The sequence below is a fragment of the Xiphias gladius genome, chromosome 18, assembly GCF_016859285.1.
Source record: "Xiphias gladius isolate SHS-SW01 ecotype Sanya breed wild chromosome 18, ASM1685928v1, whole genome shotgun sequence".
Lineage (NCBI taxonomy): Eukaryota > Metazoa > Chordata > Actinopteri > Istiophoriformes > Xiphiidae > Xiphias > Xiphias gladius.
In genome coordinates, this window is record NC_053417.1 from 7,563,361 (window position 1) to 7,590,421 (window position 27,061).

General features: G+C 41.4%; 2 protein-coding genes across 7 annotated transcripts; one reads left to right on the forward strand and one right to left on the reverse strand.

The window, feature by feature from the left end:
- cdk11b (cyclin-dependent kinase 11B) lies at nucleotides 1-17,266 on the forward strand. 6 transcript variants are annotated; one of them, XM_040151898.1, is made up of 20 exons: nucleotides 1-58; nucleotides 1,175-1,329; nucleotides 1,867-2,006; nucleotides 2,207-2,334; nucleotides 5,335-5,479; nucleotides 5,795-5,970; nucleotides 6,288-6,413; nucleotides 6,574-6,672; nucleotides 7,056-7,193; nucleotides 7,296-7,370; nucleotides 8,388-8,629; nucleotides 8,768-8,858; nucleotides 8,948-9,069; nucleotides 9,185-9,290; nucleotides 10,749-10,870; nucleotides 12,419-12,526; nucleotides 12,908-13,024; nucleotides 13,395-13,543; nucleotides 15,844-16,033; nucleotides 16,649-17,266. In XM_040151898.1, exons 2-20 carry the CDS (start codon nucleotides 1,192-1,194, stop codon nucleotides 16,739-16,741), a joined length of 2,505 nt encoding a protein of 834 aa, XP_040007832.1. In that variant the 5' UTR covers nucleotides 1-58; nucleotides 1,175-1,191; the 3' UTR covers nucleotides 16,742-17,266. The 6 variants fall into 6 exon arrangements, with proteins under 6 accessions (XP_040007832.1, XP_040007833.1, XP_040007829.1 ...); XM_040151899.1 differs by having other exon boundaries at nucleotides 2-58; nucleotides 1,178-1,329; XM_040151895.1 differs by lacking the exon at nucleotides 1-58 and adding an exon at nucleotides 76-647.
- On the reverse strand, nucleotides 17,237-26,073 carry mmp23ba (matrix metallopeptidase 23ba). The gene is made up of 8 exons (XM_040151902.1): nucleotides 25,939-26,073; nucleotides 22,848-22,984; nucleotides 22,072-22,211; nucleotides 21,395-21,562; nucleotides 21,095-21,259; nucleotides 19,955-20,065; nucleotides 18,841-18,967; nucleotides 17,237-18,742 (listed from the first exon to the last, which is right to left on the reverse strand). The coding sequence occupies exons 1-8, from the start codon at nucleotides 26,071-26,073 to the stop codon at nucleotides 18,568-18,570; spliced, it is 1,158 nt and encodes a 385-aa protein (XP_040007836.1). The 3' UTR covers nucleotides 17,237-18,567.
- Nucleotides 26,074-27,061: the final 988 nt, after the last annotated feature.

A 27,061-nucleotide genomic window follows, 5' to 3' on the forward strand; every position in this document is an offset into this window, starting at 1 on the left:
AACGTTACCAACGCTTTAAGACTTCCGGTGTGCCATAATACCGCTGCGCATATTTCAGGTTTGTCTAACTGTTTCAACTGCTCGGTGAATAACTTCATCGTTTACTATACCTAGGCTTTTAACGAGAGTTACTGACACGGCCATGGCTTCTGTAGTTTATACCTCTACCAGCTGCACGAACTATTCCTTTTAAAATCATCTAGTTAGCTGCAGGAGTTGTTTAGCAACAGTCGCCCGTGCTAGTTTTAGCTAGCTACCGTTAGTTAGCTACTGTGTTAGCATCACGCTTGACTCGCAACACACAGCTGGTTTAGAAGTAGTTAACTTAATTAATAATGAATTGGTAATTAAATACCATTTCGCTTAATCCGCTGGTACATGCTGCTACTTTACAATTCTCCCACCGGTTTTTTCAGACACAAGTGTAACGTAAGCAGGCTTTATACGTCTCCCTGACTGGCCTGTCAGCTAAACCACACACTATAACGTTGTGCTGCAGTCATGCCAAATTTCAGCCACAAAATGAGAACTTGAGTTCAGTTCTATTTTATTCAAATGCGCTGGTACATTTGTCGTGGACATGACCATTTAGTAGTACTTAGTTGTTGGTTGAAGTGTTTGGCGTTTGGAGTTGGTCCGCACAATGCGTAAGTGAAACAGCGCTGGGAATAGGAAGATAATATAGTTATTAAAGTTGATGTTTTGTTGAAATAATTTCTGTCTGCTGGACTGGGTGTATGCCGAACTGCTAGAGAATCCCCAATGTTTTTAATGATCTTATGTAACTCCGTGGCAGAAATTGAATAAGTACTGATTTACAGTAAAGCTTTGAAATCCCACATTTTAAATTGAAATTCTGCGGAAACTTCTTCATATTTCCGGCGTTTGCCAAGGAAGTAGACTGGAGATTATTACACATACAGTGAAAGTGGAGCAAACCGAAATCTTCCAATAATAAAAATGACCAGTGATCTTATTTTGACAACTCACATAAAAATAAAATGGATGATAAATAGAAGAAACAATATTTATTGGTTGGTTCTTCTCTGTCAACGATCTGTTATAACTATATTGCTTCATTTTGTTCTACATAAGCACAACCTCTCATGACTCAAATGAAATGGAGCTGGAACCACATGTAATGAACACTTGTGTATGTTTGTGCAATGTGAAGTAGGCGGTGCAGAGTGGATGCTGATGGGGGACGAAAAGGAGACCTGGAAAGTAAAAACTCTTGACGAAATCCTACTTGAGAAAAAACGCAGAAGAGAATTAGAAGAGAGAACAGATCCCAAGCGCCAGAAAAATGTAAAGTATTTCAAAGTTAATGTAAGACCCATATGACACCTACATGTTTATACAGTGTTAAAAATAATAGCTAATATCCCTTATCTGAACTGTCAGTGCTATTTGTTGTGGAATTTTTATAGTAAAACTCACCATGCTAAGTTTAAAAGTAAATGATTACAAAAATCTTATCGTATAATAAATTTACGCTTGAAAACATATACATTTGTGATATCTACAAATAATTGCAGTATCTACAGATATTTTTTTTGCCTTTTGTTATTTTCATAATTAATAATGTGCTTTAACATAACAGTATAGTGTCCTATTCCTGGATTGTTGCTTTTGCACCAGGACATACAAAAGGAAACCGCTTTGGTGGAAACAGTATATATTTTTTTAATGTATTTGTTTATTTTTTAGCTTGAAATTTGTTTAAAAATGTAAGACCGCAAATATCTATAGCTACATTCCAAATGTTCTGGTATTTGTATTAACTTCCTTAATCATCTTCTGAGGACATTTTAATGATTTATTTCTAGCTTTAACCTAAAATGCTTCTTTTTTTGTCTTGCACAGTTCACACAGGGCCTTGCTCCACAGGCGGATGATCGGGAATCCAAACGAGACACTCCTGAGGAAGGAGAATTACGGGATCAAAGAATGGAAATAACAATTCGTAATTCCCCGTACACACGGGAAGACTCAACGGAAGATAGGTACTTGGAATTATAGAAAACAAACATGAGTAAATATTTTCATGGTGACTGCTAATTCAGGACAGAGTATTTTTATGGTGTAAGCAAGTATGCATGTAATATTTGAACTTAAAAGTATGTTTTGTCATAGTTTAAAAATACTATACCACCCAGTGCCACTGGCTCTTTAGAGTCTCAGTGTTTTCTTTACATTTATGCAGAGGTGAGGAAGATGAATCACTTGCAATCAAGCCTCCACAACAGATAGCGAGGAAAGACAAATCTCACCACAGAAAGGAGGAGAAGAGAAAAGATAAAAGACGTCATCGCAGTCACTCCGATGACGGAGGTATGGGAGTGCTGTTTAGTTACGTAAACACAAACATGTTTTGCAGCTGACTATTAAGAACTTTAAGGGTGCAATGAAAATATATCAAATGATGTGTTTTTCCTCAATAAAGGGATACAAGGAGACATTTACATGCAAAGGATTTCATTTATTCTAAAACACAAAGTGCACTAGGTTTTTAATTATATCTGCTTCAAACTGTATTTATTAGTGATGTCCCGATCGGGTTTTTTATTTAGCCCTGATCCCGATATGAGTCCTTTAATATTGAGTATCTGCTGATGACAAGTCCTATCCGGTACTGAAATGTTGACTAAATCGCCTATGGGTCATTCAGGGCCAACTCACCCACAATTCAGAACTTTTCCCAGCTCACAATTCATGTGAAAACTTGGGAAATTCATGGGACCTTGCAGAATCCTTTAACTCTTCTCCAAATATATATGTGTTTTGATCTTAGGAACTAAGATTAATATTTTTTCCAGACACGCGGAACAAGATGACATCAGCTAGTATGCAGTAAACCAAGCCATTACAGACTGTAACTCGCAAATTGCCTGAACCCGATGAAAAAGAGGCTCAATAGGTATCACACAGAGACAGAAAACCTTGAAGTCAACATAGTACAAATATCTACCTATGATATAAAACCACTGAATGCAACATTACAGTCAGTGAAAAGTACAAAAAAAAATCGATCTTCAAAAAAAGTATTAAATGATGGAGTAATATAAAAAATACATTTTTATATATCTGCAATGAGTATTAGCACTTTACGATAAAAAAAAGTTTCAAGGAAACTGAAATAATATTTTTTGGGAAAATATATAGTCAAAATATTTTAAAAAGAGGATTTTTCAGCTCCAAAGCTGTATTTAGCATGATCTGTGGCACTCAGGTTTTTATGCAGTACCAAATAACCTCTAGATGTGATAGAACGAACACTACACAGACTCAAAAGTTGGTTGCAAGAACGTGAAAACTAGTAGGGATATTAATTTTTGAAAATTAAAGATTCTCTGAGTAAAGAAATTCACGTGGTTACTGTAAAACGTTCAACAACAACTATTTACCTGAATACATGTTGCAAATTATCCTTAGGGTTTCTTGAATGTTCAGAACAAATTTCAACCCAATCCAGTGAAAAATAAGTGATTGGTGAGGGTTACAAAAGCTCCACGGGTCAAACTTCAAAAATTCATAACTAAAAAAGTATTTGGAGTAGAGCTATACGATTCTGCAAGGTCCCATGAATTTAATAGAAGTTTTTAAATGATTTTTTTTCAAGAAAATCCACAATGTGAATTGGTAGGTCCTAGATGGAATGACCCCTACGTATCTGACACACTGAAATAGCACAGCTGTAGACTACTTAATCTCACATGCCATACTTTTTACGAGCTTCTTGATCCAAATACTGAAGGTCATGGTTCAAAAATATAAAGTTTATAAGCTTAAATTACTGATATGTTATGAATGAAAGTTCATTTGGGCGACTGCCATCCCTGACGGTGACACGACGCGATCCACTAGAAAGAAGATGTCTCACTCTGTTGGAGTGTTGGAACCACAAAAACACTCAGTCCACTGGTGGTTGTACAGTGGTGTTTCAGAGTGGTGGTTCTTCTCTCGCAAACTGTCTTTGACAAGTGCTGACAGCAGAGTGCGAAGAGCACACAAACCGACATCAGCCAAGTTTAATTTAGGCCTGTCGTCTAGTTACTGACAGAATTAAAATTAATCAGACAGCTGATATGACGTACCGCTGGCAACGTTTGTTATTTGAACTGGTGGCAGCACTGGCTAAAAAGAGAAACTGCAGCTGAATGTTTTCTAAACTGCTTTGGTAATGAATATTATCGTCAAGCTTCATTAATGTGTGTATTTTTTTCACCTCAGTGTCTGACTTCAGAGTCTCTCACTGCTACGCCCCAATAATATTTCAAATTCACACATGCTAATTATCACTGGCTTATGAAACGGGATGCTGCTCTGTAGAGGCCAGCTATCTTAAGGGAGAGGAGCTGCAACAAGAGCAGGCTGAGGTGGACAAAACAGAGCAGATCACAGTAATGAAAGGACTGAATTTTGATCTAAGTTATTTTAGCCATTACCAATCCATTGAAATATACCTGGGTCGTCCCCCATACTGATCTTTAGGATCTGCTCAGGAAAGCTCTTGTATTTATTTAATAATTGTGTATTTATTTATTCTTTAAATTGCTTTAAACTGTATAAACAGTATGAACACCTCAATGATAAATTAGTTCTTCTTAGTTTTAAAGGACAAAAAAACTCTTCTCAGTCTGTTTAGACCCAAAGGACATCACTAGTCCAGTGGCTTTTGTAAGCAGGTTGCTTGGCCCGCTTTGGGCTCCGCAAAGTCCTCATCGAGCAGGTCTCGCCACTCGGCAGCCCTCTTTGCCACACCCTCGGGGCAGTTTATTCGGGCTAACAAGACTAGGCCCCTTTCTATGTCCCTGTTCATACCTGGCATTAACAAGTGTCATGGGTTATCTGATCATAAGTGGACAGTTCAGGTGTGAATGCACCCAAGACGCAATGAGGAAGCATTTCAGATCAGATCACTCCGGCCACGATTGGCTTGATATGTTTCCTATTTGGCTGTTATAAAGCAGACTATTGGCTTTTCTGGGGAAGGATATGTGTCATACAACCGCCATCTTTGGCGTTACAGATGTTTCTATTCATAATGCTTTAAGTGGTTTGTTTCCTCTCTTATAATTTTTTTCGAAACGATTTTTTTCAATGGACAGACCTGGTTCAGCTCAGTTACCACGTCATCATCGTTGTTGTGTTATCAACCTTTTTTCGCTTGGGACAATTTTGTAATACTTTTTATTCGTATATGTGTCCTAAATACATTTTACAGTTTGCACACTATTATATGCATCTATTTTTAGTTGCGTATGCAAGTCAAACGCTCACGCTCTCAGGCCCTGGTTGGTCTGGTTCCACTCATGGTTTTTGCTTCTACAGCAGGGAAACATGCACGACCGAAAGACAAAGAAAAAGAGCGAGAGAGCGATCGCAGGAAGCGTCAGTGGGAAGAAGACAAAGCCCGGCGAGACTGGGAGAGGCAGAAACGAAGGGAACAGGCCAGAGCTCATTCACGCAGAGAGAGGTGAGCACTGACCCTAGAGAGGCACCGTATGATAGACGATCTCATGTTAGATGAGACGTAGGTGTATTTAATCTTTTGAAACAGCGGATTATGACTTGAGTTTAGTCAGTATACATTGTTTTGAATGCCATCACCTGTTTCGTTGGACTGGAAAATAATGCAAACTCAAGTTTACACTGATCCACAAATTCATTCACCGCTAATGTTAATCATTGAATATAGCAGTGAAGGTAACAGAGCAATCCCACAGGCATAAACTAACTTTATCTTCAACAGCAAACAATGACAAAACTGGGCTTTTGGTTGTCTGAACAGACCTCGAGTGGATTCTCCTGGGTTTTTTTTGGACCACAGGGACCGGCTGGAGCAGCTGGAGCGCCAGCGTGAACGGGACCGAAAGCTGCGTGAGCAGCAGAAAGAGCAACGGGAGCTCAAGGATCGAGAGAGGAGGGCTGAGGAGAGGCGCAAAGAAAGAGGGGCTCGACGAGAAGGTCAGTGAGTGAACCCAGACACCTGCTGGACAACTGGGCTTGTTTTTTCACTTTGGACAGAGCCAGGTTAGCTGTCTCCCTGTGCCGTCAGTCTTTAGGCTAAGCTAGGCTAAACACGTCCTGACCCCAGTTCTGTAGTTAGCACATAGACACAAGAATCACATTGATTTTGTTTTTATTTTGCAAAATATTGAACTGTTCCTTGAAGGACAAAATCCACAGCATCCAAAGTCATTGTCCTACCACCAAACATAAGGATGGCGATGAATCCTGTGAAATCTACAGCGGTGAATAATGAGAGACTTTCCTGTCCACAGTGCCGTCTCACCACCGGATGCTACCTGATGAGTATGTTGAGAAGCCTAAACCAAGTCACCGCAGCCGAAGTCCCACCCATGTTCCCCGGGACAGATCTGAACACAGCGAACCACGGAAAAGTGCAAGTGAGTTCACCAGTATATCACAGTCTCTAAAAAAATCTCTATTTTCTTTTATTATATTTATTAACTGTAACTGTATCACTGTTGTCGTTGTTTGCTCATACAATGACTCCCTAAGAGATCACTTCCGTTTCAGCGTAGCTCACACTACTTTTTTCTGCAGCACTGAAGGAGGAGAAGCCGGAGGGCAAAGACCTGCTCGCAGACCTCCAGGACATCAGTGATAGTGAAAGGAAGACCAGCACAGCAGAATCCTCCATGGGTAATGGATCATCTAACCTATACTTTCAGCAACCAGCTGAAAGCACATGCAAAGACAAATTTACATACTACAACCAATTCATACTAGTCTTAGCTGTGCAATTACTGTAGTGCCGTAAATGGATAAACATTCTTGGGAAGCACAATCTCTTCGGTGGAACACAAGATGTGATGAGAATAATCACTCATCTAATGTTAGTCATTACATTTCTGAACTTTACAAGAAGGAATAAGTAGATCAGAGGCACCGCAGGAATTTACTAATGCCGACACATAACCACCAGAGCCAATAACATGATGATGATGTAGCAGTTTCACTATTGCAGTTATATTTCTTCAGGCTATTTTTAAAAATTGCCTTGTCATCTCTTCAATCTTGTCTAGCATCAGGTTCAGGCTCTGATGAAGAGGAGGAGGATGACGATGATGAAGAGGAGTCCAGCAGCCAGAGTGAGGGTGAAGAAGAAGAAGAGGAGGAGGAGGAGTCTGTCTCAGGCTCAGGAAGGTCTGAGCAGAGTGCAGGTAAAACTGTTAAAACCTGCTCTACTACTATGACTTCTGTCGCTGTGACAGGTTCAGTTTGACAGCATCACGGGTTTAACGCAGCGGCTTTGTCCTTCTCAGAGGATGTGAGTGAGGAAGAGCAGTCAGAGGAAGACTTTGAAGAGGAGAGGGAAAATGGAAATCACATACCTGCAGGTGGGTGAACCACAGTGGAATGATACCATGTCACCATCGATATCTATGTGGGTACAGTATCACCAATTCCAAATTGGGATCTCAAAGGACTGGGAAAGTCATCCAGAGGCATAAATGCAAAGATATTCTCATGATTCAAATGGGTAAAGGTGGTTACCCAAGTGGTAGGCCACCCACCACTCCACCTCTACTTGTTATCACGTGAGCAAAGTTCCATGCTTGAACTGAACTGAACCATGAACCACTAAAACTGCGCAAACTGCACTTGTTGATAAAGATCATGAAAAGCACACAAGAGCTCAGGAAAAAGCCATAAAAATGACTTATGTGTCAGTCAACTGAAAATAGGTTATTCACGTTATCATATTGCGAGAATATTTGTTTGAAGTTGTTTGAAGTTTATAGTGCTTAAATTTTGGATCATGATTACTTGGCAGAGACACACAAAATGCACATTTTTCAGACCATTACCATTTTTTTGCAATGAATCTGCTATTGGCCAATATCTTAATGTGTTGAATTATAGTTGAAATAGTTGATTAATCAAGTTGCTGAATATTACTTAGCAAAATTTCTGATAATTATTTAATCATGCAATTCATCTTTCAACCAAAAAATCCATAAAATTTAGTGGTTCCAGGTTGACAAATGTAAAGAATTACAACATTTCTTTGCTTTCTATGATAGTAAATGGGTTGTAGACTGTAAGTCATACAAAACAAACAAACAAAAAAAAACAGCTGGTTAAATACACTTACCGTCTGAGAAAATCTGATATTTAATGGACAGAAAATAATAATATTAAACAATAATAAATAATAATAGGCAGACTAATTGATAATGATAATTGTTAGTTGCATCCCTAAATTGAACCTAATTGTAATCTAGTGTTAATATGGTAACCCACAAACTGCATCAGATAAAGTATAAATAACAGTGACCGGTCCATATCTAATTCTTGCATTCCCATCAAAGGCACTTCCCAGCGCCAAACTAACTTCACCTTTTGCCCCGCAGTGCCAGAGTCCCGTTTTGACCACGACTCCGAGGAGAGTGGCGAGGACATGGAAGAAGAGGAGGAGGAGGAGGAGGAGGAGGAGGAGGAGGAGGATGATGAAGCAGGAGAGGGTGACCCCACTCCTCACTCTCAGACTCACTCACGCTCCCCCACACCTGAAGAGAACTACATCCCTGACTCCCCCCCAATTTCCCCTGTGGAGCTGAAGAAGGAGCTGCCCAAATATATGCCTGCCTTACAGGTCAGTTTCATCATAGCACAATTCTACATCCATATCAATTACAAACATGTACAAATGATGCATGTATATGTAATTATCTAATACAAGTTACCCGCATGTTGAGGTCTTCAGATACATTGTTTGTGTGTTGGATATCAGGGTTGTCGCAGTGTTGAGGAATTCCAGTGTCTCAACCGAATAGAAGAGGGAACTTATGGTGTGGTGTACAGAGCCAAGGACAAAAAGACCGGTATCAAAATAAACTTGCAGATACATTTCCTTTTACGGTTCTCAGAGATGTTGGTTGATGAAACAATGAATACGGTCTAATGTTTGCAGATGAGATTGTGGCCCTGAAAAAGCTGAAGATGGAGAAGGAGAAGGAGGGCTTCCCCATCACCTCTTTAAGAGAAATAAATACAATTCTGAAAGCTCAACACCCAAACATCGTCACAGTAAGGGTGAGAGAACTGGAAAAATACTTATTCTTGTATAACCTCTTTTATTGGTGATGTTCTATGTAAATCTAAAATGTGCTTCTCCCATTTATATATATATATATACAAAAAATATCAGGAAATAGTTGTTGGAAGCAACATGGACAAGATCTACATCGTGATGAACTATGTGGAACATGACCTGAAGAGTCTGATGGAAACCATGAAGCAGCCCTTCCTGCCAGGTGATGGGAGACATTATAGAGCTTTGCACCATCTTAATAATAAGATGAATAGGACAAAAACATATTCTGTCTTTGAGGGCTTGACGCTTGCTTTTTTTTCTAAGTTGAAAAATTTAGGTGCGCATAAAGAGCTTTTGGGGGTGCCATGAATAAAGGGATACAAGGAGACATTTACATGCAAAGGATTTCATTTATTCTAAAACAAAAAGTGCACTAGTTTTTTAATTATTTCTGCTTCAAACTGTATTTATTAGTGATGTCCCGATCAAGTTTTTTGTTCCCCATCCTTATCTAAGTCCATTAATAGTCCTTTAATATTGGGTATCTGCTGATAACAAGGCCCATCCGATACTTATGTTACTTAAATGACTAGTTAATCCCAGACACCTTATTTATTTACGAGCTTCTGGATCTTAATACTAAAGGTCAGGGTTCAAAAGCATAAAGTTTATAAGCTTAAATTACAGATATGCGATGAATGAAAGTTCAGTTGGGCGACTGCCATCCCTGACGGTGACACGACACGATCCACTAGAAAGAAGATGTCTCACTCTGTTGGAGTGTTGGAACCACAAAAACACTCAGTCCACTGGTGGTTGTACAGTGGTGTTTCAGAGTGGTGGTTCTTCTCTCGCAAACTGTCTTTGACAAGTGCTGACAGCAGAGTGCGAAGAGCACACAAACCGACATCAGCCAAGTTTCATTTACACCTGTCGTCAAATTACTGACAGAATTAAAATGAATCATACAGCTGATATAAAGTACCGCTGGCAACGTTGTTTTTTTTTGAGGAAGTCAAAACACAGCGTATTACAGTAATGAAAGGACTGAACTTTGAACTGCGTAAGTTTAGCCGATTCTGACACCATTAATATATACCTGGATCGGCCCTGACACAATCTTTGGGATCTGCTCGGGACAGCTCTTGTATTTATTTAATAATTATTTAATTATTTATACTTTAAACTGTTTTAAACTGCATAAACAGTATGAACAGCTCAATAATAAATTAGTTCTTCTTGGTTCTAAAGGACAAAAAAACTCTGCTCAGTCCGTTTTGACACAAAGGACATCACTAGTCCAGTGGCTTTTGTAAGCAGGTTGTCTGGCCCGCTTTGGGCTCAGCCGTCGGTCCACGTGACATCATATGATTTTTGTCAATTGACAACATTGGTTCAGTGCAGTGACAGGATCATTGCCATTGTTGTGTTATCAACCTTTTTGTTGCTTTGGCTGAATTTTCTAAGGCTTTTTATTTGCACACGTGCTCCTAAGCACATTTTTCAGTTCGCACAGATCTATATTTAGTCGCAAATGCGAGTCAAATGTTTTTCTGTTGAGCCCTGTCTTTATTCAAATGTTAATAATAGATAGATTTTTGTAATTTTTAGCTTTAGCGGTGAATATCTCTCCTCCACCTCACAAAGGCTCTGTTAAAGCATGACGCCTCTCTTTCAGGTGAGGTAAAGACTCTGATGATTCAGCTGCTTCAAGGAGTCCGACATCTCCACGATAACTGGATTCTGCACCGTGATCTGAAGACATCCAATCTGCTCCTGAGCCACAAGGGTATCCTCAAGGTATGCTAGGACTGTGGTTCTCATTGATGGCCCAGGGACCCAAAGGGGCTATTGCTTATTTGGATCTATGTTAGTTGTTACCTTGGCAATAGATACTATTCCTGAGGTCCTAGAGGGCAACTAAGGGGTCTGCAGCAAAATTGAATTCTAACATTATTTAATTAAATATCTGTCCAAAGAGTGAAGGAAGTTTAGCATTCACTGCGTATTTTCTTCAGTTGACTTCTACATCATTGGTTAAAGTTTTTCTTACGGTTGTCTGGGATGATTTGGCCCTCTACATATAATCGTATGCCCACGCATTCATGTTTCATTGACTGATTTGTAATTTACACCCCAAATTTTGTTTTGTAACTTTCAGGAGGCCGTACTGTACTAAGAAATTCATATTTTCCTGTTTAGTATTTACATGTTTCACTGGTAATTGATACCCAAGCATAGCTGGAACATAACATCATATAGGAACTCTAAACACGTGTCTTATTTGTAAAGAGAGATAGCTGAAGTTGCTAGGTTTTGTGGAGGGTGTTGCTCATTAATGCAGTATACTATATAACAGCAATGCCTGTTGTATGATATTGGATATTGATCAACAGGTTTTACCCTCCATTACATGTTAAACAGAGTTGTCACATTTCTCCACTTTGGACATTAAGAATACAGAAGATGGTGTGGACAATGTGGTACTACCGTATGAATACCTTTTTTTTAATTCAGTTGTCTTATTACAAGTTAATGCAATATGTACAATTTAATGCAAATGTTCATTCACATTTAGAGGTCTCAGCAACTCGTATTCATAGTAGAGTCCAGCAGTCATGTTAAATAGAGCCATGATCGTAAAGCAGAGTTGACCTTCTCACACAAATGGCAAACACAAGTTGTACTTTTGCTGTGAAAGGGCAATAAGTGTCTGAAAATTAATTTTCCAGTTAGAGTATCAGTAGTATTTAGACTGAGATGTGACATCTTGCGGGCAGTGGGGTAGTTATGACAACTTACAGCAAGTCCAGGCGAAGAATTATGATTTTAATTAAATATTACCTTGAAAAAATGTATTGAGAAAGAAAAAAGTCTGACCGTAAAAGTTTTGTAGAATACAGAAACTCAAAAGAGGGTTTCCTTTAATCCATCTTTCGATGATGTACAACTTTCCCCCAAGCTAGCAGCAGTACAGCACAGTTGCTCAAACAACACATGATTACTTAAAGTCAATTAGAGCATGAATTTCTGGCAAAATGTATGGCAGACTGGGTCCATGTGTAAATAAACCATGTTTTCACAGACATTTATCAGTGTCAATTTTATGCAAGCTGACAATAGCAAATACAAATTGCCCTCCGTCATATAATTTCTCAAATCCGATATGACTATCCTGTATGGTGCTGCACCCGAATATATGGTCATTAGATTTCCTATAAATGGTCAGGGCTACATGAAATAAAAACTTTTGGAGGAACCGTATAAATGCTGAGACATAGTTCTTTTCCCCACAATAAAATGTAGTTGTTGTAAAGTTCTTTATTTCCCATCTGTCTTGTACTGTAGATTGGTGACTTTGGTCTGGCCCGGGAGTACGGTTCCCCCCTGAAGCCGTACACCCCTGTAGTGGTGACCCTGTGGTACCGGTCACCAGAACTGCTGCTTGGAGCCAAGGTGAGAATTCAAGTTCACACTACTTCCCCACATTACATGAGCAGATGAAATACCTTTGCAAAGGCTCAAACTTCAAACGGTAAGCTGATGTGCGTTCATAGCTGTGGTTACAAAATCTGGATTGACTGTTTTACCCAAAGATATATTACCAGGAGAGGACAACATCTGTGAAACATTTGGCTTAAAGATACCAAATACCGCGAAACACAGTTTTAGTTTTACAGTGTATGATCTACAACGCCAGACGGCAGAAGTCCAGCAGCACAGTCAGAGCGCATTCACATTCACACACAAGACAAACTCAAATGTAAAAATGTGCCAGGAAGACCGTCTACTTTATGTTTCTGCGGACTGCCACTGTGTTTGTTCTTCTCTCCGCAGGAGTACTCCACAGCTGTGGACATGTGGTCAGTGGGCTGCATATTTGGCGAGCTCCTGACCCAGAAACCTCTTTTCCCTGGAAAATCTGAAATTGACCAAATTAACAAGATTTTCAAGGTAAATGCCCTCATATGCCCTTATAAAATGAACTAAATCCTCATCATAAAGAGTGAAGCTCTTCTTTTTACTGCCTGTAAATCTTGAGTGTGTTGTCTCAGTATATCAGCCTGGGATTCTGCAGTGCACCACAGGGTGGAGCTGTTGGTAGATGTCAACCCAGCTGATGAAATTATTATGAAACTGAGAAGTTCACCGAGTCATCCAACACTCCTTAACAGTAATGACTCAAAGTATTGAAATGTATTTAGGACTGGCCTATTGCCACTTGTCTGTGGTTGACGAACAGCTCCGCCAATGTGTGAATATCCCATTTGCATCTGTCTTTGAGCTAACAGTATGTCTGCTGACTTGTCTGTGTTGCCTGTAGGATCTGGGGTCACCCAGCGAGAAGATCTGGCCTGGCTACAGCGAGCTGCCCGCTGTGAAGAAGATGACTTTCACAGAGTATCCCTACAACAACCTGCGAAAGCGCTTTGGAGCACTGCTCTCAGACCAAGGCTTTGACCTCATGAACAAGTAGGATTCTTAAAGGCGGTCTTAGGCTGTCAACACAGAATTTTACACCCCACACACTGCACTGCATCTTTACTGCATTACTGTAAGTCTAATCATAGTATCATAGTTTAAACATAGTATTCCAGTTGCTACCAGTGTTCGATATACAAACTTAAGATGTATTTTCATGTTAGATGACGAAATTTGACAGAGTTGGAGATTTTAAGACTCAGAAATGTCCACATGTGCATTGTATTAAAAAAGAAATTGATGGCAGTGTTTACAGTCTATTATTGAGAGACCACGTACCAATATCACACATCAGGGAAAGGAAAATATCAACCACTAATATCATTTAACAATCAGAATGGCTCATAGGGTGGAAATTGCCTTACTTGGATGAACGCAGTGCTATTCTGTCAAATTCTGTTACTCTTTCCAGAGCTTTTTATTCAGTCAGTGCATTTCTGGCAAGCTGGCTTAAAACATGACAACGGTAGCGGACTGGTAATTCATCAGCATGCCTTAGCAGCAGTCCCGTTCCATCCCCTTGTTTCTCTCTCTCTCTCACTCACACACACACACACACACACACACACACACACACTGCTCCACACTACAGGACAATGTTTTAGAAAACACACATTTAATATGGAAAATCATTTTCACACAGAGAAGGAGAGGTTTATAATTCTTTCTTGCACATTGCAAAGATCAGCTTTGTTTAGCATCTGCAAAGAGCAGAGACAAACTTCTCCACTCTCCTCTCAGATCTTCACCCACCCACAGAGCCTTTTCCCTACACCTGTAAATGACAAAACCATACCACTCAGTTTCCTCACAGCTGCAGAGGATGGTAACAACATGTCCACTGTGCCGCCGGAGGGATCACGGTTCAGTGGAAGTTTGGCGCCTGGCCAGTGCCGCTGAACCCTTCCAGCTGTCAGAAGACTCACAAAGCGTTTACTCAGGGACAGAGTCAGACTGCAGGAGGTCAGCACGTAGAAGTACTGTGGAAAGCTTCAGACAGAGCAGTGTGGTAGAAGTTTAAATGTGTAGGTTGGCAGGTAGACATCACAGAGCTGTTCGGAATATCACACCCGTCTGTGTAGAAATGTGTTTGAAGATCGTGGAATCTAGTATCCAGCAGGGGCTTCAACGCGCAATTATTTCTGAACTTGGTTTATTTACTGCTTCAAACTGAAGGAAGCGCAATAATAAGATTTGATAGATAAAGAGATTTAGATTTTTGTCCTGGGCCTCAAGATGCAGAATACTACTTTTTTTCTATCCTAAAAAGTAATTAGTTCTCATCACCTTTGTATAAACAGGTCTCTGATAAAAATCAGCACAGCTCTTGGGTCCTGAGGAGGAGCAAGCTCACAGGTGCAGGAAGGAGCGCACATTCTTGGAATTCCAAAACGACGATAATAATTTAGACACAAGTGGAGGATTGTCCCCTTCAATGCCAATACTGGCCCCCAGTTTCATAAAGCTGGCATCAATCAGTGATCCTTCTCAGGGATTCCCTCCACATAAAAATAGTAAAATCTTTTTAGATGTCGCACACTGCCCCCGCTCAAACACTGAAGATTCTAATCAGACACATTTAGAAAGCAGTATTCGCAATTGAGCAGCTCTCCATTATGCTCCTTGAACAAAGCCACTGGCCCCTTGTGCCACTGCTGCATCTTGTGTCCAGATTATCTGTGTAAATGTAGTTTAGTTTTGAAGTACCTCGTAAATAGCCTGATAATCAGATTCAGTTGCCTGTTTATGTTTACTTCATTATTCAGCAATTTATGTTAGCTGTTTTGTGTTTTTGACAGGGATATTTTGCCCTAACCAATCAGTAGTGACTCACCGATCTGTTCCGTAGACAACTTTAATATGACACAGAAGCAGTTGGTATTGGCTGCTTGGGGCAGCTACAGCATCCTGTATATCTGCGTTAATCTCATCCCCCGCTTGCATCATTTTTTGGCCATTTCCTTGCTTCTATTTTACTGGCTCTGGCACAGAAAGATGACGCCTCCATGGTTAATCCCTTCTACAATGAGCAAAACACCACACCTATTAGAATTGCTAAAAAAAAAAATTGGAGATGAGAGCAGCCACTCACGGGTCTAGCATCAGGTTACCTCTGTACCAAAACAAATTCTAGGTGAAGTTTTGCAATTTTTAACCAGTGCTCTACACACAGAAGTTTCCATATAAGGTTTCACATAACAATCTGAGCTGCCTGGTTGCCTGTGTTTCTTTATTGAAGTGTCTCTGAAGTGTATTAGCCTCTCCATATGAACTCGATCACTGTTTTCCAGATTCCTAACTTACTGCCCCAGTAAGAGGATTGTGTCAGACGAGGCACTCAAGCATGAGTACTTCAGAGAGACGCCACTGCCCATCGACCCATCCATGTTCCCCACCTGGCCGGCCAAGAGCGAGCAACAGAGGGTGAAGAGAGGCACCAGTCCTCGTCCACCCGAGGGAGGCCTGGGCTACAGTCACCTGGTAAGGACATTAGGCTCCACTTTCTCCATTACATACAGCTACCAGGCTTTCCGAATGCTGACTGTGTTAAATAGATTACAGACCCTACAGGCTTCTGCTTTGTGTCCGCTTATTTCCTCCTTGTGTTTTCCATGATGAGCACCCTTTAGATCTTAATGTTTCCAGCAGTGGTCCTACCCACCCAGAAGTTGTTTTTTATAGGCTGATGCTGACATCTTTTTCAATGGAAGTGACCATGTTATTTTATGTCTTACCACAAATTACACAATTAGACCAATTCATGCCAAAGGTTTTCATTCTTAATCTCCGTTTTATTCTCGTCAGGATGGAGAAGCTTGTGAAACAGACCATGGGACATTAACACTCTCCACTGAAACCAAGGAAGAATAATAACAATAATAATATTAATAATAAACACATTCATGCATACTTGTGGAATACAATCAAAATGTCTCATTAGGACCCATTCATGTTAAGGGTTTTCCAAAGGTTACCAGTGTAATATTGATCAGTTTTACTATAAATATGTAAGAAATGAAACTGCACGATATTAGAGGTGTGATGACACTTAATGTCATTTACCACCAGTTAACTTTGCTTCCATTATCTCTCCAGGGCGATGATGACCTTAAAGAGACAGGCTTTCACCTGACAACCAGCAATCAGGGAGCGTCTGCAGTCGGTCCAGGATTCAGCCTCAAATTCTGAGCCTGAAACTGCAGGACACCTGGCTGTCTAACTGAGAAAGAGGGAGCAAAGAGTTCTGGGACTTGTCTGGTGTCACTGGTTTACAACCATAAACCAGATTAATATCTGATCCATTACTACTGTTACCAAATAGTCAGGACTGTTTCACAGCAAGACTGGTGGCTCCGACACATTGAATTTTAAGAATTTTTCCCTCGACTTTTCAGCTTTTCTTTCTGTATTTTCAAGCCATTTAACCATTTCAAATGTGGCCATTTTAGCTCTTAAAGAGGAGACACAACCATTAATGTGTTAGAAATTTAGCTCTCATGTTTGACTTTTGTTTTATTTTCCCTTTAATACCTCAAGAGAGAGGACCAGATTTTATAAATGGTTGGTATTTCCTGGCTGCTTGAGCTACTGTATAATGATGCAGCATTGGCTGTGTTTTCCATCCAGCATAATGTTCGAAATTTATTTGGGACTGTAAGCTCATTGGATGACATGGGGACCTTGTTTTTGCTAGAAATAAAGTTTGAAACTTTGTTTTGTCTGCCGTTTTCCCTACATATATATATAAACTCTGTCCAAGCTATGCAAACACAACCACACACTGCCACGGGAGAAAAAAAATGAAGGAAAGTCGAGCCAAAAAAAAAAAAAATCCAGCCTTGAACCCAATTTTAGTAGTCGCTGTCCAAAAGTGATGTCATTCTTTGCACTGCACACTTTGTCTCAGTACTTTGTTCTTTCAGGAGAGAAAGAGGCCCAGATTCGCTCTGCCTTTGTTTTTAAATGGCTCTGCGACTTCAGTATTAAACCAATAAATTCTTTGATTTTGAGCCAAAGAAAAAAATAAACAGTACAGTTTCGTTACCTGCAAGACCGCTTGCTGGTTTGACTGGAACACGCACAGAAAAATCCCCTCGTCTTGGGACTTCGAGAGCCAGGACTGAATGGAAATGTTCATTAATCAGTTTTATCTATCCCCTGCCCCCACCGGAGCCCTTCTGCAAATTATTACACCTGATGTGTTGAATAAGCTTGGAAGGAGAGCTGCTAGTGGAACTGACTGCTCAGTCTCTGGAGACAGACTGCTGGCTTCACTGTGAGGCTAGTAAACTAAGCTAGACGTCTGAGGTGTTCCATATGCGGTTTAAGGTCCAAATAGTTCCAAAGGCTGTAGACAACATTGCTTATTCTGGCTTTCTTAGCTTAGTTTGGTCAGTGTGTAAATTATTCAAATGGCAAGCATCTAAGCAAAGGCTCCTGTAACTTTTTCGGGGGCCTAAAAAGAAAAACATCAGGGACATAGATAATTTTTTGGATGATGTCTTTTTCAAAGGAGCCTATAGGAGTTTGTAGAATCCAGAAGAAAATTCTCCAACTGTGCTAACTATCCAGCTAATTAGTCCCCATTTTTCTGGGGACTCTCCTCAAAAACCCCTGGGTGGTCTTGGACCCCATTACTGCCTTAGCAGCAAGAGCTTTAAAGAAATCCAGGCTCGATGAATCCAGAGTGGACATCGTCCCAAACGGCTGATGAGGGCTGCAAAGATTTTTCATCACCAAATAAAATACAAACCGCAATGTTTGTGATGAACAGCTTTTCACAGTCAGGTAGTATTTTCACAAAAATACTACTTGTCACGGAACATTTATTATTTGCGCATATGAAAACGCCTTTGCAAAATGACAGTTGACCATAGACAGTTGTGTGTGGAAGATACAGGAAAGACTTTTTTTTTTTTTTAAAAACAGAAATATGTGCCCTAGTGAATGAGGTCTCCTGGTGACCATTTGTGTGAATGTGTCCTGTTCAGTGTGCAGAGGAGATGTCGTGGCCTTCAGAAGCGCACACGTACCCTCCACGAGTAGTTAGTGAGAACTTTGTCTTTTTTCTTCACGATGCAGGTGTATGTGCCCTCGTTGATGGCGTTGGCCACTATAGTAATATGGTCTTCTTTCAAGGAGATGTAGTTCGGGTGAGAGAACTCCAGCAGCTCCCCGTCTTTGTACCAGCTGGAACGGGAGTGGGACGTTAGGACAGTGCTGAGGGAAATCATACTGTAGCACTGCTGTGGTCAGGTGAACTAATAACATCACAGACAGATACTCACTATACTTTGCCTTTCTTTGATGCTATTTTCTTCCCACAACGAAAAGTCAGCTTCTTGCCTTCGACGACCAGCTTGTGTTTGGTCCTCAGGGGAGTCGGTGTGGGAGCCACAGTGGGGAAAGGGAATTCTGAAGAAGATTGAAAGAAAATACTCCAGAATAAGAAATGCAAAAATCGGAACTTTATTGATCTAACGACAATCTTGTCCATACAATGATCATGGGAGAGAAATTTGCTGGAATAAAGGATCTAAGACAAACAATATTTTACCATTTATCTTAGCATATTTCATAATCTGGAGACACCTTGCCGAAATTGATTATGGTCAAAATCTTTGCTGCAAACCTTATCACATCAGACACTTACTCGGCTTTTCACAACCCCTGACCTGCTGGCGCTGTTACACTCTTTATCAATGTAGTCTCTCCCGTCTGGTTTCTGACAAACACAACAGTCTGCCCTGTGATCAACTCAAATTCTGCTTAAAACAGTCGCTCTCGTTAATGCCACAAAAATCCAAATTGACCTTGTGTGTCTCTAACCCTCAAGCCACAGTCTGAAATTCCAGCGGTTTGGACTCACTCAGGAATTTTCCACAGCCGTACAACATCTCCCAATCAGCAATGAGGAACAGATTACTGTGAGCCAGGAATCGTATCCTCTTGCTTCTCTCCACACTGTCCCTTGTTGCTGACAAAAATCTCAGACAGCCACAACAATCTATGGGCTGTGATGGTTAAGAGGAGCCATTTCCTGTTGTGCAACAGAAGGACTAGTACGCCCCACGATAAGCCTAGAGAGGCAGACTGCTGATGTGTTATCAATACTTGGTGCAGAAACAGCAATCAACAGGTACGTTCTCTGCTCTATTTGTGTTCTGGGGCTGCTGCTATTCTCCACAACTAAATGCAAACTCCTGAAGTAGCAAGTGCAATTTCCCTTCAAATGAGATTCTTGAAAACTCCCATCGCAGCTCTGCATGGCTGGACCTGTTGGCTCCCGTTGCTCCATTGGCAAACGGTTCACAGCAGCTCCTCGCGCTGCTCAATTGAAAGAAAACTTTCTTTTTTTCCTCTGGACTGCTGCTGTTCTCTGCTGCTGCTGCTGTGTCTTACCGTAACAGAAATCACAGCTGGCGGGGCAGTGCTTCTGCATCAGCCTGCGCTTGCTGTCGCAATAGCCTTTCCGAGCCCAGGCTGGACAGATAAATAGCCGGTCCAAACATCCTGGAAGAGAGGAGGAGATGGAGTGAGGAGGAGGGGGATCAGACAGCAGCTCTCAGTCAGCAGCAAAAGAATTTGGATCCCCGCTCTGCCTTTTGTTCCAATGAAAATGAATCAAAATAATACACGCTAATCATGACTCATGAGTAGTTTATACAGTATTCATTAATGCCACGTTGGCTTTCAGTCGTCAGTCGTCAAAGGCAAACCCTATGGTCTACATTATGGTTGGTTCTTACCAAAAATGGATCACAGCTTTTGTACCACTGGTTCTTCATAAATGTATCTAGATTAATTCTTCTAATGCTGGGATCAGACTGCATAAGATTTTTGACTTCCGAGATGGTCACTGTGTCAGACTGCCATCACTTAAATTCCTAAATTCTTGCCCTGACTTGGCTGATGGCAGACTACATGTTGGAATCGACCAATCACAGCGTGCTGTCTTTCCAACATTTATGACATACACAGGTGACTGGCAAGGAGGTGTCAAGGACTGACTTCACTGTTCCACAGGACAGCACCAACATCGTTCCTCTATTGATTTTGGATGTTGAACGCCAACATCGGTGAACCTGTTGTAGAAGTCGTCAAACTTGGGCGGAAGAAGGGGAAAATAATTCTGGCACTGGTCTTGTCAGAATGTTGTGAGGCTTCCCAGGCGCTACATCAGTTGTCTTCCAGCATGAGAGACTACTGGGGACGAAACAAGCAATGCACTCAATGCTCATTTTTGTTCTTGACACCCTACGCTGTTGGCTCGGGCCGTCAGACCTATCATTTAGCCCGATCCAATCATTGCTGTTTAGGTCTTGAAGACCTTTTCCATTCATTCAAGAGGTTTCAGTGGTTCCCTTTTTGGATGAATTGCATAATATCTTCAAGTTTGTCTCTGACTTACTATTTCTAGATATGTGTCCTGGATGACTGACAATGTCATAAGATGTATCTACAACTGTCACAACCCAAAAGAAGAACTTCCCTATTTGTGTTCTGGCAGATACACTAAAAACATAACGAGTGTGAACATACCGTAGAGACGGTGTAAACCCCACACCTCATCCTGTGTGATTAGCTTGCGTCCTGTCAGAGTTGCATTCAGGTGCATTATAGCTTTCGGGTCCATTGAGTGCATGAGTCCAAGGACGTGGCCAATTTCATGAGTTGCCACATGGACAAGATCCGTCAGCCAAACCCCTGTAACAAAGACACAGTTGATTATTTTCTGTTTATGTTGTCGTGCCCCCGAGCCGTCCGGTTCCGTGTCTGCTGCTTCCATCACCTTATAGGTTAAATATTAGAAGTTTCAACAAACATGATAAAGGCACATACCTTTCTTCCAGCTGAAGCGCATGTTTCCAAGAATCCAGTATTCATGGTCGTCAAAGTGGATCTCGCCTGTTGGCGGGAAGAATGCATGAGCCAATTCTCCTGTGATGCCGTCGAAACAATGGTGCAAGTGGGACTGCAGACAGTCTGTGTGGTTGACAGGGTAGAAGCCTGCCAAAGCGGAGAGAGAGAGAGAGAGAGAGAGAGAGAGAGAGAGACGCATACCTCAGAGCTGAGGAGGGAAACCCTCACTCCATTATTTCTGCTCTGTGTAGACTACAGCAGGGGGATGATGAATTACAAAAGACAGCTTTCTCTTCAGCCTTTACCCTGCATGATGACAACCATTCCTCTCACTGTCACTGAGAATATATGCAGGACCCTGGAGTATGCACGCAAAGGGACAGATAAAGCATTACCTTAGACTGCTTCCCCATGGGTTGACATGTATGGAAGTTGTTAAACATTTATTTATTTATTTATTCATTTAGAATAATGAATCATGCTGAATACAAGCTTGGTAATATAGTTGCGGTAGTGTGATTTAATGAATTTGGAGGCGAAGACATTCTGGTGATCACAGCATGGAGAGAAAAACAGTAAGGAAAGAGCAGAAGTCTGGAGCTCAGAGCCAAGGAACATCTGTTGGGGGCTGACACAGCCACATACAGAGTACCCACCGATCTTAATGTCTGCTTCTTGGTCAGCTGGCACCTCTCTGAAGATGAATGGCGAGACGTCGCTCCACATGCCAAAAGCCTTGGCAATGCCTCGACGTGTGTCGCTGGCATTTATCAAGTTTGTTGGGAAGGACAGCAACCTGTTCAGAAACAACAGCATTGTGTACTTAATACTGCACGCATTCTTCTATAGCAGAGGAATCTGCTAAAACATAATGGCTACTGTTCAGACAGACCAGAAATACCCACAAGCAGTGCAAGTACAGCTCCATTACTGTGACTTGATATTCTCCTATACTTCAGCTAGCGTTAGTCTACTATGAACAATATTAATAGAGTTCAGATATTAATTTGTTGGTATCATCTACTATCAATATGAAATAGATGAAGATATAACCTCAATAATCTAGGAATGATTGAAATTTGACTCATTATCTACTTTTTGTCTAATGTCCTGTCAATTGAATCTTCAATGAAGATTGTAATAATCAAGATATAGTAGTAGTAGTGGTCAAACAATTGCCGTCTGGGTGCGAAAGTCCACTATACACTCTTTTCCTCTTTTTCCTCTCTGACAAATGCAAGGAGTAAGTTGCTAGGTGAACAGTCAGATGAGGCACTTTGAACTTTTGGTGGTCATACAACCTTCAATGGACAATTTCAACTGACCTTTGGTTTTTCAACTATTTTCCCAGTAGGATTTGACTGCCTTTCCTTCCCATTATCTACTGCTGTACTTGTATGCTGTGTTGACTAGAGGAAGAATGAATGAATACTTGTATGTTATCTTAAACTTGTCCCATTTGAGCTGCTCCGGGGTGAGGGTGTAGCGCTTGTTCCTGGAGAGGTGAAGCACTTGTGACCGGGCCTCTTTGCGGATCCCAATGAGCAACACAGTGGTGTGAGCTTCTTCCTTGGACAAAGAAAAACCTTTAATTAATCCCCTCACACTGTCAATTAGGTACAGTAGATTCTCTGCTTACTACGAGTCTTGGAAAGAGTTTGACTTTGTTAGCTGCAGGCGTCAAATTAAATTATCTCGACAGTCAGAACTGGGCTCAGCTGCTATCACTGCGCGTGAAAGTTACCTGTTAGATCTTCTTGCAAGGGCATTCCATCTCTTGGTAAAGGGAAGTGGTCAGCAGTAAAAGTGCTTTCCAAACAATAAGTATGATCCTTTACACAGATAGGTTTGTCTGATGTCTGTTTGGGTGTGTGAAACATCGACTCCAATTAATCACACCTGGAACGTGCGCTATTTTTATAGCTTTGAAAGGCTGTCTATGGGTGCTTTGCATTTTAGTGCTTTCATAAATATTCTGTGATTGACATTAAGTTGTGGTTTGCCTTGGCTGCGATATTCCATAATAATGCTTGCACCAGATGATAAAAATCTGTAACTTTTAATGGAGATGGGTTTAAGTAATAAATCCACTTTCCAACGCTTGAAGTTGGGCCGTGATTCTGTTGCAGGGAGCCTGTTCTGTGCTTGAGAGCAGGATGATCCTCCGTCCTAACTGATGAATGCAAGGCAGATTTAAGAAGGAATACATTGAAAGTGAAAAACTGCTCAAGGTACACACAACTGACCACTTTTTCTATTTGAACCTCAACATCATATACTTGGAAACAGATGGGCATATGCATACAGTGCATCAGGGGTGAGATGTGAAGGGATTTACAGAGCCTGCCAATGAGTAGAGGCCTCAGTATACTTCAAACTAAGTGCTTGTCACGTTATCTAACAGTGTCAGAAATTTCCTTTTGGAATCAGCCAAGAGGACACTATGGGCTCCAGTATGCTTCAGAAAAGTGTGCGTCAGAATCCGAAACTTCCTCCCCCACTCCTTTTTCGAACAGCGGAATTGTGAGGGCTGTATCCGACAATTTTTGTAACGAAACAAAAAATCTGCCCAGTTTACACACCTTTTGCTCAGGTCCGTTGAGGCGTGAAACTAGGCAGGGTTTTAACTTTCCTCTCAAGCTTTTTCTTATTTTACTAAGACTAATACACTGGGATGAAAATCATTGTAGTGGCCCTTTAAGGCAGTGGTTCACAACCTAGTGGTCGCAAGATAAATCTGATGATAAACAGGAGGTGAATAAAAGCCTTTAAAACCCATGCTCCAGCATTTTCTTACTGAGGAAAAATCCTGTAGATGGAGAGCAAATATCATAGCCACTCCCTTCACTTTGTATTCTACACCCTATCCTCTGGTTCCTGGTCCCGCTTCACCCAGTCAGGAAAAGTAGATGCAGCACTTCCTTCATTTCCTTACCAAAATAGTGAAACGGGCAAGCAGTCTGGCAGACTGTCTGACACCGCTGGATGACGTCTCTTGCTCTGTTGTTAAAGATAATGTTTCTGTATTGCATTGTACGCACAGGTCGCTGCTTTCTGCAACAGTTGCTTTCCTGACCTCAGCTGACACCCTGGAGACTTGTGTTCAGTGATTTATGAGGTGTTTAATGTAGTAAGGCCAGCTCAGTTCTTTCTGTGACATGTCTCGTGATATTCTCTGCAAATCTAATCTGCATCTCTGACACAAATGAAGATGAACCGTAAACCACGAGGGCCGAAACAAACGCGTTTAAAACCTAAACCTTGAAGCCAGTGGTGAGTGCTGAATCAGAGGATTCTCGTATATCTCTAAATTTTGAATCATGCAACTAGTGCATTATCTTCAGTATACATAAAAGGAAACACTTTAAAAAATACTCTTTGACTGCATTTGGACCTACCCCTTGTTCTCTAACTGATACATTCACACTCTAATGTGTCTTTTACTTATGCTGCATTTTATTTTGGTAGCCTCCAAGAAGCTTATCTAAGGCAGTTATGTAATCGTCACCAGGAGTCTTCCTGATGGACATATAATGAGAGTCTGTGGCAAAGGAAATGACACACAGCTATCCCTCGGGCTCTGCATCACAGTGGGTGGGGTGTGTGTGTGTGTGTGGGGGGGGGGGGCAGTGAGTGAGGAGTTAACACAGTTATCCATCCCGTAGCCTAACCTAATTGTAGCATTCCTCCGACGTCTAAACCCTCAGTGCAGACTAATTGAATGTGATGCGTACTCCCGTGGGCAAGCTCTAACGGTGATTTCATCTGATGATGTCCAGCGAATGATAAGTTTAAAGGAAGGCAGAGAAATGGCTGAGACTGCGCGGGCAGTGGACCCCTATCAAAAGTCTGCAACAGCTGGGGACTAATGCATAATTATAATAATAATAACAATCATAACAGCAGTGAACGAAAATGATGAGAATGATGCTTAGGCCACTTTGAATAATCGGTCTGTTCATTCTAGTTTTGACCCGTGATTGTCCTGATACCTGTGGCTCTCTACTAGTCTCCATTCTTCATTAAAAACTTTAATCATTTATTTTCATTTTACTGACATGCACAGCTCTTACAACACACGACAAGGAAGGTTTTAAATCTTTACGTACCTGTGGTGAATTCGTGGTATAAAGGATCCACTAACTATCACTTTAGCTCAGTATAATTTAAACTTTACGTTCGGGTTCAGTGGACAGAAGTTTCAGTATTAACTTGCAAAATGAGTTACCGTTTTAAATAAGTGTTGCCTCGTGTAATAACAATGCTGCATATGCCGAATTGAAAAGTGGCCTTTCATTATCTAAAATTAATTTAAACAAAGCATTCCCGGCATGTAGCTTCACAGAAACATAGGGTAAATGTTAAGTGGCAGAATTTTGAATGGAGTTTGGTCTAAGGTTTTCTGAAACGCTCAAGGAAACGACAACTCACTTTCATAACTCGATAATTACAAAGCACAAAATAAATTGGTCTTCACAGCCGGAGTGGGAGCTTTTACGTGTCATGAAGTGGTCACAGCATACCTCTAACCTCCAGGAGGGAAACGCTGTGGTTTGCTGCATCCCTGCGAACAGAAGACCGAGAAGCGCAGCGGCCACCAGAGGAGCGAAGCCCCGGCCGCCTCTTCGTAAACTTCTGGGAGTCTGACAGCACACCATGGCTGCGATATCACACCTCCAGGGGGGGAGGAAAAAAAAAAAAAAAACCCCAACAAATAATCCCCTCAACTAAGACTACACCGGTTTACCATCTAAGCCCGCGAACACTACTTCTTGGCCATTGCACGTTTCGGTAGTGGGTTACTACTTGAGCAGTTTGTGGTGCAGTGTGCGGCAGCGCAGTCCAGCCTGCGGACCGGGTAGTGAGAGCAGTGCGGACTGCATCAGCGCCGCTCGGCTCTTTTCCGCACTGTGCGCCTGCCAGAGGGGCTGGTTTCACATTACTGTAGCTGGGGCAGGGGGTCAGCGTCGAGACAATCTAATGAAAACCAAACGCGCTCTTGTCCATCACGCCGGCCGCCAGAGTTCCGGTAAAGCAGAATCAGATGGCTGATTTTGAGCATGCTTTTCAGGGGTTTTATGTAAAGCTGCTGGGGGGGGGTAGTTTAGTCTTATGCTTATCCTACTGTGGCATGCGCAGACACTCTCAGGAGCAGGGTAAAAACAAACTGGACACTTGGACTGAGGGAGAATGGCCCCCTCAGATAATATTTCGTAGACCACCTCCTCAACTCCAAACGACCCAGGACGCAAAACGAAATCCAATTTAGCATGTTGTCACATAAGACCTTCCACATTGTCAGCTCAATGGGAATGCAGCTTTGATTGGCCATTTCATTAATGGGCCCCTTTAGCACCCAAGACACCCACCCCTTGTGTCACCCACTGAGTGATTGAGAGGACATGACTGTTATTTGGACCCATGGTTGTCGGAGTAAGGTTCGGTTTAGGGATTCCCGGGGATGCTCCGTGAGTTTATTTGGAATTGATTTAGAAATGACTTTTCTTATCACAGTCTTAACAGTTTTCACAATTTCCACATCGCCATAACAAACCAAACATTTAAATGGGTAAGTAGCAACATCCCATCTCCTAGGCAGGCCCCTGAAACAAAAACAGCAGTCTTGTTGCCTACAGTGTGACCCTT